We start from the raw sequence: 13,079 nt of genomic DNA, 5'->3' as shown, positions 1-13,079 counted from the left end.
AACCTTGAAGTTGAAAGAGTAATGAATGTTTAAAAGCTTGGTTCATTTGAAGCTTCTCTCTGGAGCAGGTTAACCCATTCACTGATTACAGCTTCAAAGGAAAAAAAAAAAAGATTATTAGCAGATTCCAAGAACCATGTTAGATATTAAAATATCTCTGACCATTTAATCCTTAAAAGAACCCCGTGATGCAGACATTGGGGTCGTGCCCCCCCCAGCCACAACCAGGGGAGCTGGCCTGTGAGATGGTGGCAACTCACACCCTGGTCTCCACGCTGGGTCCAGCCACGCTCCAGTCCTCCACCGAGGTCCACCCTGTGACTCAGCCAGGACAGATGGCCCACTTAGCCTACCCAAGGACAACCTCTCATGCTTGCCTGCCAGCTCTCAAACCTTCCGGCCTGGCCAAAACGGTCAGAAAGCTCTTTGCGGGGGGCAGGGGGAGGGGATGCTGCTTGGGCCATCTCCTCCGTTCTGGTTCTCCTTGGCTCAGAGGAGAAGGCCGCTAAGCAAGACGTGGAGGGGAAGCTGCTCCTGGTGTCCCTGAGGCAGAACTGGAGACCCCAGGGAGGAAGCCCACACCGAGAGAGGCAAGTGTGAACTCCACAGAAGATCGGCTGCTAGCAGAGCTTCCAACTCAACAGGAATGAGTTTCCTGTCACTAGAGGTATGCAAGCTGAAGCCAAACAACCACCTTCCAGGAATTCAGTGTGAGGAATCCCTGCCTTCGGTGGTTCTGGTGCTCAATGTCATGGAAATAATCCTTATTCCAGGAGCACTTACTACAACCGACATCATGTTAGCATGCACCAAGGCCCCACTCCAGGTGCCCATCCAACCCCAACAGTTCTGCAGGTAGGGATCATTAGCCCCATTTTCCAGATGCTCAGAGAAGGTCAGCGGCTTATCTGGGGTCACACAGCTTGACCCATATCCAGCTGCTCCCACACTTGTGCTTTTGCCACTCCAAATCTTGCCTGAAGTCAATCCGATTTGTGGAAAGCAATCTTCCCAGAAGGGATGAGGAGCTCCTCTGCATAATACCAAAAATCACTATTTACTGGAAGTTTGCTCTGTGCCAGGCACTCCTTTATGCACTTTTTTGCAGATATTACCAAATTTAATCCATCCAGAGCAACTTTCCCCTTCGCTGTATGAAGAAACTGACCGGCAAAGGTGAAGTCACTTGCCCAGGGTGGCGGAGCCAGTCAGTGGCGGGGCAAGCTTTCCTGTTTCTTTGAGGTGCTTACTGTCAGGGGGGCAGACCGAGCCACAAGGCATGTGGGAGAAGAGGACAGTGAGAAAGAAGAGGGAGGAGGTGTTGTCTAGGGCTGCCCTGTGAAAGAGTAGCATGCATAAAGGGAAGCTGGGGAGGACCCTTCCAGCAAAGGGGCTTGATGGCAGACAAGGGAGGCTGTCCCAAACCCGGGTGGTTTGTATGGATGGCTGTATGGCCTTAGTCAAGTCACTGCCCCTCTCTGAGCTTAGGATAGACCATGGCTTAAAGCAGAGCTCCAAGTCCAGCAGGGATGAGAGGACAGTTGGGGAAACTGAGGCAAGCAGACAGAGTTAGTTGAAGTTATGATTCCATAAGCCCAGATGCTGCAGGCCTACCCACCAGTTTCCCAGGCTGGGAGTGTTCATTTACTCTCCCAGCTCTGGGGGGGAATTGAGAATGGAGATCACACCACTCGCAAATTATTAGGTCCCCACTATTGATAGAAGGAGCGGGAGTGGCCCTTGGCAGGTGCTATCCCAGCCTCTTGAGTTCTCAGATCCCATTCACACCTTTTCCCTCTTCCAACCAGGACCTGCAAGGGGTCTGTCTCCAGCCAGCTTCCAGGGAGCTGATCCTATAGTATAGGTCTCCTTCATTCATTTGTTTATTCACTCAACAAACATTTATTGGGCGTCAGCCATGTCCCATCCCGGAGCTGGGCACTTTCAGGCCCATACCCTTGCTACTCTGGGGTGGAGCTAATGACCCACCATGGGCCAGGAGAAAGGAAGAAATTCAGCCGTGGTCACACAGCTAAGGAGGAGTAGCATCCATACGCGAGCCTACGGCCTTGCTACCACGCCCGCCAAGCTTGGCCCACTATGTCTGAGATAAACCCACAACTCAGGCCCTGCTGCCCGTGCCATGTGTGTGCCTGTCTGAAGGTCCTGGATTTCCCACCGTCCTGGCACCTGTCACAGTTTAGCAGGTTACCATGGTATCGCTCCCCAGCACCCCGGGCAGCAGGGACCACCATCTGTTTACACGGCTGTCAGAGGAATTGATGTCATGCGAAATTGTCAGCTCAGCAGGATGGGAGGAGGAAGAGTGGGCGGCTCTGAAAGCTTCCAAGCCATCAACACTCATCTCGAACAAAGCCTGAGCAAGTCGCTGCTCCCCTGCGAGGAACGGAGAAGGGGGATTGAGAAAAGAATACCTCCTGAGAGGAAGAAGCAGGTGGCAAGAGTAATAGTATTATTATTTCCATTTTTAGCATCATTTACAAGTCACAAGCTCATTTCAGCCTCCCGCAGCCTGGAAGGTCAGCATCACCATTAGCTCCATTTTACAGATGTTCCAAACTGCGAGACTGAGGCTCAGAAACATGAAGAGACTGCTCAAGGTCAGAGGCAAACAGGATGGCAGGTGCTGTAGGAAACCGCGCCTGGTCCTCAGGCTAGGAGGCAGGGAGCTGCTTTTGGCCAGGATGGGAGGCGAGTGTGCCCCCGGTGGCCCTGCCCAGAGATGCCAGCACAGGGCAGTTTGCCCGCTGACCACAGGCGCAGAAAGTGGGAGGGAAAGGACGTGAAGAGCACTGGGCTGAGAGCCGGGAGCCACGGGTTCTAAATTACAGCTCTGACACTAGCTACAAGAAGGGACAAGCAGCCGGCGTTCGCCATGGCCAGGGCACAACTAGGGGACGCTTAAATATCCCTGGAACTATCACCGGAGGGTGGAAATCCATTACTTGCCTGCTCAGCATCCATTCCCTTTTTCAGTAAGCCTACAGAGTCTCTCCTGGGGAGCCAAAACCCCTCTAACCTCACTCCACGGGAGTATTGGAGTCACCCAAAGACCACTCGTCCACTGGTCCCCCCCAGATGACCTGGATCTAATCCAACCAGTGTATCTCAACTCCCAGCCATGATGATTGGCTCAGGCATGGGCACATGACCCAACAGGAGTCAATGAGTCAGGAAAGAGAATCCTGGCGGGGGGCGGGGGGCACCTGGGTGGCTCAGTCAGTTAAGCGTCTCAAGTCGGGATCCCGGGGTCCTGGGATCGAGGCCCACGTGGGGCTCCCTGCTCAGCAGGGAGCCTGCCCCTCCCTTTTCCTCTGCAGCTCTCTTGTTCTCTCTCGATTCTCAAAGAAATAAATTAAAAAAAAAAAAAAAAAAGGAAAGAAAGTCTCTCCTGCTGGGCTCATAAAAGGAGAGCATACAGGCCAGAACTTGGCCACCATCTGGCACCATGAGGGCAGAACCTGCCTGAGAAGGGAGCTGTCATCAGGGAAAGCAAGGCCAGGAAGGGGAGAACAACATATTTCCCCTGGATCTAGCCAATCCTGAAGGAGAATCTATTGGACTCACATCAACCAATAAATTTCCCTTTTTGTCATTGAAATTTCTGTCATTGAATTTTCTGTCAGTGCCACTTGAAATAACCCTGGTTGGTTCACCCCAACTCATCTCAGTGAAAGAACTCTATGGGGTTCGGGGGAATCACTGAGGAAGCTGCCTGGGTTAAAAGTGAGACACCCCCTCATACACAAGGGCAAACTGAATAACAACAGATGGTTGCTGAACTGCCCTCAAAGGAGAGTGGGCGGGTTAACTGCAGGGTTTGGTTCTGCTGGGTGGGTTGTGCGAATTGGGACCAGAACAGAATTTCAAGAACAGGGACCAGGCTGAGGCTGCCACAAGAGTCTCTTCTCTCCATTCTTCCCCTGCAGTACCCAGCCTCACCTCTAAATAAATGCTGACCAACTATTTAGAAAACATTGACTCAAAAGGACCCAGAGGACTAGCCTGCCTAAGTGACCCACTTGTCTCCAGCTAGCCCGTGTACTATAAAACCTCATAACCTTGGACAAATCCTGCTCCTCTCTGAGCCTCAGTTTTCTCATCTCTGAAGTGGGGATCAGGTTTGCATTAGCCATGAGGAAAGGGAAGCAGTGAAGGACAGGCCTTGCTTGACATGCCCCGTGGAAGGGCCAGGAAGAGCTTGGAGTGTCTCATCCTGTGCTGTAAGGTCACAGTTCCCCCTTTTCAAATAAGCAAATGTTTCCAGTTGGGAAGGTTTTCTCCATTCAAAAATCTGTCTCTCCTTACTTCTTAAAGACACAAACTGAAATATTTATGGATGAAGTGCTACGATGCCTGGGATTTGCTTCAAGATAATATGGAAGGGAGAGAGTAGGTGGAGATACAGATTAAACAGAATGGGCTGGGAGCTGTCGGAACGGGGATGACGGACACAGGAAGGTTTATTATACTATTTCTCTACTTCTGTATAAGTTTGAACTTTCCATCATAAAATGTTAAAACAGGAAAACAAGACCCCGCCTTGCCATCAGTGTGGGCTGTTCTGACAGGTTTCAAGGCGCTACACCCAGAGCCTGGGACGGTCTCAGCCCCGCGGGGAGAAGTGTCCCAGGGTAACTGATGGAGATAATCATTTGAGCTTTGCACTTGTTGTGTTTTTTCTCTTCCTGCCTCTCAAATGAAGTGGCAACTTCATGCTCCCTGACTTGCAGGAAGGCTGAGGCCGGGCAGGAAGGCAAAGAAGCTTAAGTCTCCAATGAAGAGCTGGGAGAGCTGAGAACAGTGTGGGAATCACCAGTTCTGCTGGAGCTGGGACTGGGAGCATCTCTGTGGGGACCAGTAGGCACTGCCCATGTCCAGTGATGGAGGGAACCTCTCAGAGGCTTTGGCAAGGCCTGAGAATGTACGGCCTTTGCCTTAACCTAGAGGGGAGGCTACTTCCCTCATGGCTGACCCTGCCCTTCTGGTCTGTCAGGTTTGGATTTTGATTTAAGCCAATTTAAAGAAAATGAAGAACTATACATTGGTGGCCACGTGACAGGGATGGCAAAATAACGTCGGAGGCTCTGGAGTCCAAAGAGCCACATCCCGGTCCTGGTTTTGCTCCTCACAAGCTGTGAGGCCCTGGACACGTCATTTCATCTCCTCAGACTCAGCTTCTCCGTTTGTCAGGTGAGGATGACAGAACCCACGTGACGGACTGGCTGGGAGAGCGGGGACGAGGGAACATCCCGCACAGCGCATGGCCCTTCCGCTTCCTACTCCCTCTCCATCCTACCCACCCACCACCACCCTGAGTTTAGGGAAAAGCTATTTAAATAGAACTGCAATTGATATGCAGTCAGCAGAAGCTAATTAAGAATTTATTTTTGCTCCCTGATTAAATGACAGTTTCAAGTCTGGTTTCTTATTTTCTTGGTCGGTTACACGGAGTCCCCTGGAGTCTTCTGCACGTAGGGAGGAGGCCTGCATTAAATCTACACACAGGAGTAGGTCATCTCTAGAGCAGACAGCCCAGCACAGGATCACCTGGCCCACCGGCCCCCACCGTGCAGAGAGGATGAGACTCCCACGGGCAATTCTTGATTTCCTCCAAGCTCGCTCCTCTCCTGGTCTACTCCAACTCAAGAAATGGAACCCCACCCCCCCGGACTATTCTTCATTGTCTCCATTCCTCACATCTCCCAGCCCATCCATCACGGAGGCTGCTGGCTCCATCCTGCCCCCGCCCTCTGCCCACTTCCCTCCACTTCCACACGACCTCCCAATTCAGAGCACCATTTTCTCTTACCCAGAGCTTCCTCACTGGTCTCCCTACTTTCCTTGCCCCCCACTCATCCTCTCTCCGCATGACAGCCTGAGTTTTTCCAAATATAAACCAGAATATCTAAAATATTAATCAAAATCCTCCAATGGCTTTGTACTGGGCTTAGAATAGAAATCCACTCCTTATTCTGGCATAGCGGCGTCATCTGGCCCCGGCCCCCACCGCACCTCACCAATCCAGTCCCAGCTCTGCTCACTCGGCTCCAGCCCCCCTGGCTTCCTTCAGTCTCATGAACACACATGCTAAGCTTTTTCCACTTCCAAAGCCTTTGTACCTTCCCACAGCTGCCCCCTTGTCATTCCTCTAGTGTCAGCTCAAATGTCACCTCTTCAGAGAAACTCTCCCTGACTGCTCCATCTAAAGTAGTCCTCTCCCCATCCCCCATAATTCTTTGTTATATCAGCGACCCAACAATGCCCTTGTATATGGGCTCCTAGGTCATTTCTTCGTGGCAGGCTGAGACTCATTAGCCCAAAAGCCTGCCAGAGTCAAACTCAAATTTTACAGTAGTCCAAACAGGCAGATTTTTAGTCACTTGGGGCTTGCCTGTTTTGCATACCCCACAAAACCACATGCAACATTCGCAGGCCATGGGTGATAGAAGCCTGTGGTTACAAGACCCCAAGCTACTACTGCTCTTCAGAGTTCTCACCCAAAGTCTCCCTTCCGTGCTGCCGTGTGACACCACTTAGACATGGAAGCATCATCTCTGGCCCCCCACATCCCCCACTTCTGGATGCGGCCCCCTCTCCATAAGCCTCTGGACAGACTTGCGCTGTGAGGGACCTCCCCCCTTACACAACCCTGGCACCACCCAATAAAACTTACGCGTTACTACTGCTTGTAGTCATGTTTTGTTCTTTGATGAGCCCCAAATCCCTCGATTCCCCCTCTACTCTTACCCACTGCTTTGTTTTATTTTCTTCAGACTACTTACCATTCTTTAAAATTACCTGGCTAATTTGTTTGCTTGCTTTGTGCCTCTCTTCCTCATTAGAATGTAAAATCCATGTAATCAGTCAGTAAGTCCATGGAAAGAACATTTGCCCCCACTAGTAATCAAAGAAATTGCAGCATTAAGCAATGAAATGTTATTTTTTCACCAAGTTGGTGAAAATTTTTAAATTTGACAATGGTACATATTTAGGAGTACAGTGAGGGGGAGGACACACTCATACCCTGCTAGTGGGAATATAAGTGGGCATTTTGGAGGGTAATTCAAAACTTAAAATACACATAACCTATGACAGAGAAATCACTATTCAGTATCTACCTTAGAAATTCATTTCCAGGTCTGCACAAGGAGGAATGTTAAGTAAATCAATAAAAGAGGATTTGCATCTCCAGGAAGATGGAATACAAGCACTTTTCCCTGGTGTCATATATATATGTAAGATAACATACATTATATATAACATATATGTGTATATATACATACATGTGTATATATATCTCTCTTTCACATATATAACATACATTATATATAACATACACGAAAAGATTCTGAAAGGCAGAGAGAAGAAGGCAGACTGGTGAGAGACCTCAGGACCCAAGGAACAACAGAGTGGTGAGTTCCCAGGTTTTCTTTTAGCCTCATATATCCCAGACTTGGGGCTGAAGAACCCACCAACCAAAAACAAAACAAAAGTCCAACAAAAGCTTGCCTTTTCTAGCCAAAGGATCAGGAAATAGGCAAACTAGAAAGACAGAGAACTTTTAGATAACAACCAGTCTATTCCATAAACACCATAGTCCTACCCTCACCCACACCAGCAAAGGCCAAGTAGGGAGCCTAGAGCTCCATCATCACCAGTTTAGAAGAAGTTGTCCAACCCTCCCCGCCATCACCCCCCTTGAGTCAGAGAAGGCCACGCAGGGAGCAGATAAGAGCCCCCTGTCTGCCCATGGTTCAGTGGAGGTGCCATGGAGACCGCATTGGGAGCCAGAAATCCCAAACCCACCCAGCAGTAATGGGGAGTTCCCCCCACCTTGGGCATCAAAGGAAGCTGAATGGGGAATCTGAATTTCTACTCCCATCTGACATTAACAAGGCAGCACCCATCCCTTGCCAGAGAATCTTCAGAAGACAGCTAAAATAGGTTTAATAGGATTTTTTTTAAAGATTTTTTATTTATTTATTTGAGAGAGAGAGAATGAGAGATAGAGAGCACGAGAGGGAAGAGGGTCAGAGGGAGAAGCAGACTCCCTGCTGAGCAGGGAGCCCGATGTGGGACTCGATCCCGGGACTCCAGGATCATGACCTGAGCCAAAGGCAGTCGCTTAACCAACTGAGCCACCCAGGCGCCCTAAAATAGAAGGTTTAAATAAGATGCGGAGTCTCATAACATGATACCCAAAATTTCTAGGTTTCAATCAAATTATTTGTCATACCAAAAACCAGGAAGATTTAAAATTGAGAGGAAAAGCATCAACAGATGCCAACATTAACATGGCATAGATGTTAAAATCCTATGGCAAGGATTTTATAGCAGCTATCCTAAAAATGCTTCAACAAGCAATCATGAACATGCTTGAAGCAAATGAAAAAATAGAAAGTCGAGGAAAGACATAGAAAGCCCTAGCAAAGAGATTAAAAGTACAAAAGAAACCAACACAGTCAAGTGGAAATTTTTGAATTGAAAAACACAATAACTGAAATTTGAAAACTCAGTGAATGGGTTAACGGAATTTAAAATACAGAGGAAAGAGTCAGAGAACTTGAAAATAGAATATAAATTACCCAATCTGAACAACAGAGAGAAAATGGATTGAAAAATAATTAAGGGAAACTCAGGGACATACGGGACTATACACAAAGGTTGAATATTTATATCTCTGCACTCCAGAAGGTGAAGAAAAAGGAGGCAGTGCTGAAAAAGTACTAGAAGAAATAATGACTTAAAACTATGCAAATTCGGCAAGACACATAAACATACAGTTTCAAGAAGCTGACCAAAGCCCAAATAAGACACAGGAATGAAATTAGGGGTATGACTTTACCTATAGAGGAAAAACAATTTTAAGGACAGTATATTTCTCATCAGAAACCACGAATTCCAGAAAGAAGTAGCACAACAGTGCTGAAGGAAAACTATGTGCATCAAAAATATTCTTCAGGAATGAAAGGGAAATCAAGACATTCTCAGATAAAGAAAAACTAAGGGAAATTGCCTCCAGCAAAACTACCCTAAAAGAATGGCTAAAGGTAGTTCCCTAAACAGAAAGGAAATGATATGGGGCACCTGGGTGGCTCAGTCATAAGGCGTCTGCCTTCGGCTCAGGTCATGATCCCAGGGTCCTGGGATCGAGCCCCACATCGGGCTCCGTGCTCAGTGGGAAGCCTGCTTCTCCCTCCCCCACTCCCCCTGTTCGTGTTCCCTCTCTCACTGTGTCTCTCTGTCAAATAAATAAATAAAATCTTAAAAAAGAAAAAAAGAGAGGAAATGATAAAAAAAAAAAAATCTTGAAATATCAGGAAGGAAGAACAGGGTAAGCAAAACTATGGGTGAATACAATATAGTTTCCTTCTCCTGTCAAGTTTTCTAAGTTAAGCAAGAGTGGTGGTAGTAATAACAGACAAAGTGACTTTGGAACAAAGAAAATTACCAGAGACAGAGAAGGATATTCTAGGATGATAAAACAGTAAGTCCACCAAGAAGATGGCAATTTTAAATGTGAGGCACCAAAAAACACAACTGCAAAGCAAAACATAATAGAACTGAAGGGAGAAAAAAATAAATCCACAGTTATATTTGGCGACTTTAACATACCCTCTCAATAACTGATAGAACAACTACAGAGAAAAGCAGCGAGGACATTAAAGAATATCACCAACAACAAAGAAGATCTAATCAACATTTATAGAACATTCTACTCAGTAACAGCAGAATACGCATTCAAGTGCCCACAAAACATATACTAATGCAGCCCATATTCTGGGCCATTAAAAAAAAAACCAACAGATTTTAAAACAATTGAAATCATACAGAGTATGCGCTCCAAGCATAATGGAGTAAAAATAGAAATCAATTACAGAAAGTTAGCAGAAAAATCTCTAAACATTTGGAAACTAAGCAGCACACTTCTAAATAATCCATGGGTCAAAGAGATAGTCTCAAGGGATATCAAAAAATGCACCGAGCTGAGTGAAGTTGAAAATAGAATATATCAAATTTGGGGGCACAACGAAAGCAGTGCTAAGAGAGAAATTTATAGCACTAAATGCATACCTTAGAAAAGAAGAAAAGTCTTAAATCAATGATCCGAAGCTCCTAGCCCAAGAACTTAGCAAAAGGAGAGCAAAATAAACCCAAAGCATGGAAATAAAAAGAAATAATAACCACGAGAGCAGGAATCAATGAAATTGAAAACAGTAAAACAATAAATAAAAATCAGTGAAACAAAGAATAGCTTCCTTGGAAAGATCAATAAAATTGACAAACCTCTGGCAAGATTAACAAAGGAAAAACGAAAGAAGATACACATTACTAACAACAGGATATCCCAGACCCTGCAGGTATCAAAAGGATAATAAGAGAAGACAACAACTCTACACACATACGTTTGACAACTTAGATAAAATGGATCAACTCCTTAGAAAACACAAACTCCTCCCAACTCACCAAATATGAAATAGGCCATTTGAATAGCCCTAAAACTACCCTAAGGACATTTATTTCATAATTTTGAAACTTCCAAAAAATAAATCTCCATGCCCAGATAGCCACCAAATGTTTAAAGAATAAACTCCAATCTTACACAATGTCCTCCAGAAAAGAGAAAAGGAGGAAAGACTCTACAATTTGTTTTACAAAGTCAGTATTGCCCTGAGACCAACATCAGATAAAGACAGTACAAAAGCAAAAACAAAAAAGTACAGACCAGTATCTCCTATGAATATAGACATAAAAATTTTAATGAAACATTAGCAAGTAGAATCTGCAATCTATGCAAAGAATTAAACACCATGACCACATATTAGTCTAATATTTGAAAAATCAATCAGTGAAACCCACCATATTAATAGACTAAAGAAGAAAAATCACATGATGGATCAGGTGCTGCAAAAAAATAAATAAATAAATAAAATAGGTATTTGACAAAATTCAATACCCTTTCGTGGTCAAAACTCCCAGAAAAATAGGAATGAGGAATATCCTCAACTTGATAAAAACATCAACACAAAATCTACAGCTAACAGTATAACTAATGGTACAAGGCCACTGAATGTTTTCTCCCTAAGATCAGGAGAAAAGCCAGGATGTCTGACCTCATCACTCTTATTCAACAGAGTGCTGGAAGTTCTAGCCAGTGCAACAAAGAAAAAAAAAAAAAAAAGGAAATAAAAGGCATACAGACCAGAAAGGAATAAATAATACTGTCAGTATTTGTAGATGATATGATTGCATATGTAAAAAATTCTAAGTAACCTACAAAAACAAAACAAACAAAAAACCCTAGACCTAAAATGTGAGTTCGGCAAGACCATAGGACATAAGGTAAACATAAACATGCAGAATTTAATTTTCTTTCTATATACTAGCAATGCACACATGGATGATGAAATTGAAAATACAATAGTATTTAAAAGCACTCAAAAAAAGAGAAATACTTAGGTATAAATCTAATAAAACATGTATAGGATTTGTATGCCAAAAACTACAAAATACTGATGATAGGAATCAAAGACAATCTAAATAAATGGAAAGACATGCTCTCTTCATGGATTGGAAGACAGCATAGTAAAGAGGTCAGTTTGTCCCCAAATTAATATATAGATTTAACACTATTACTCTCAAAATCCAAGCAATGCTTTTTGTAAATATAGACAAGATTATCCTAAATTTTATATGGAAGGGCAAAAGAACTAGAATAGATGATGCAATTTTGAAAAAAAAGAGGAAGAAAGTGAGACGAATCAGTCTACCTGATTTCAAGAATTATTATAGAGCTACAGTAATCAAGACTGTGTGGGCTTGGTGGAGAGATAGATACATGGATCTAGGGAGCGGAATAAAGGGCCCAGAAATAACCCACACAAATCCACCCAGGTGACTTTTGACAAAGGTGCAAAAGCAATTCAGTGAATTTCAACATATGGTGCTGAAGCAACTGAACATCCATAGGCAAAGAAAGAGAGAAAAGGGGAGGGAGGAAGGGAGGAAGAAAGATCATGGACTTAAAAATAAAATTTAAAACTAACACTGTTTGGAAAAAAAAACATAGAAGAAAATCTTCAGGGTCTAGAACTAGCTAAGCATTCTTAGACTTAATGCAAAAGTCCAATCCATAAAAGGGAAATTTGATAAATTGGACCTCATTAAAATTTAAAAAGTTTTTCTCCATGAAAGACCCTGTTACTAGGATGAAAAGACAAGTACAGACTAGGAGTAAATACAGCAAACCATGTATTCAACAAGGTACACATGGTATATGTACATTCTAGCGTGTGTGTGTGTTCTTAGAATTTCTCAAATTCATTATGCTAAGTAAAAGAAACCAGACTCAAAATGTTGCATATTCTATGATTCCACCTATATGGCTTTTAGGAAAAGGCAAAAGCAAAATTACATGGGTAGAAAATGAATCAGTGGTTGCTGGGAGTGGGGTTAGCTAAAAAGGGGAATTTGGGGGGGTGATGGAACTGTTTTATATATTGATTGTGGTAATGATGGTTATGTGATTGTATGCATTTGTCAAAGTTCATCAACCGTACACCTAAAAAGAGAATTTTTATAATCTGTAAATTTAACCTCAGTAAACCTAACCAAAAAAACCTCAGAAGTTACCAGTAAAATTAAAAAAAAGAAAAGAACTTACCAGTAAAATAATAAACAATCCAACTAGAAAATAGCCAAAAGACATGAAGAGTGGTTTCACCAAAGAGGACATACAGATAGCCAACAAGCACATGAAACAATGAAATAATGTTTGACACTAGCCATCAGGGAATTACAAATGAAACCCACAACGAGGTATCTCTAGACACCTCTCAGAACGGCTAAAATAAGAATGGTGACAATACCAAATGCTGACGAGGATGTAAAGAAACTGGATCACTCATTCACTGCTAGTGGCAATGTAAGATGGCTCAGCCACTCTGGAAAACGGCTGAGCAATTTCTTTTAATAAACTAAACATACAACTACCATATGACTCAACAATCACGCTCCTAGGCATTTACCCTGCAGAAATGAAAACTTACACTTGC

The 13,079-nt window shown here is 44.3% G+C and overlaps 1 protein-coding gene across 1 annotated transcript in view; it reads left to right on the top strand.

The window, feature by feature from the left end:
• HRH2 (histamine receptor H2) overlaps window positions 1-4,874 on the top strand; it is an 89,144-nt gene extending 84,270 nt beyond the window's left edge. Inside the window, exon 3 of the mRNA XM_027607162.1 lies at window positions 4,755-4,874. Coding sequence (XP_027462963.1) covers window positions 4,755-4,791 — 37 coding nt within the window. The 3' untranslated portion in view covers window positions 4,792-4,874. The remainder of the gene's footprint in view (window positions 1-4,754) is intronic.
• The last annotated feature ends 8,205 nt before the right edge of the window (window positions 4,875-13,079 follow it).

Source organism: Zalophus californianus, chromosome 5 (genome assembly GCF_009762305.2).
Source record: "Zalophus californianus isolate mZalCal1 chromosome 5, mZalCal1.pri.v2, whole genome shotgun sequence".
Classification (NCBI taxonomy): Eukaryota; Metazoa; Chordata; class Mammalia; order Carnivora; family Otariidae; genus Zalophus; species Zalophus californianus.
This window is presented reverse-complemented; position numbering and strand designations above follow the sequence as displayed.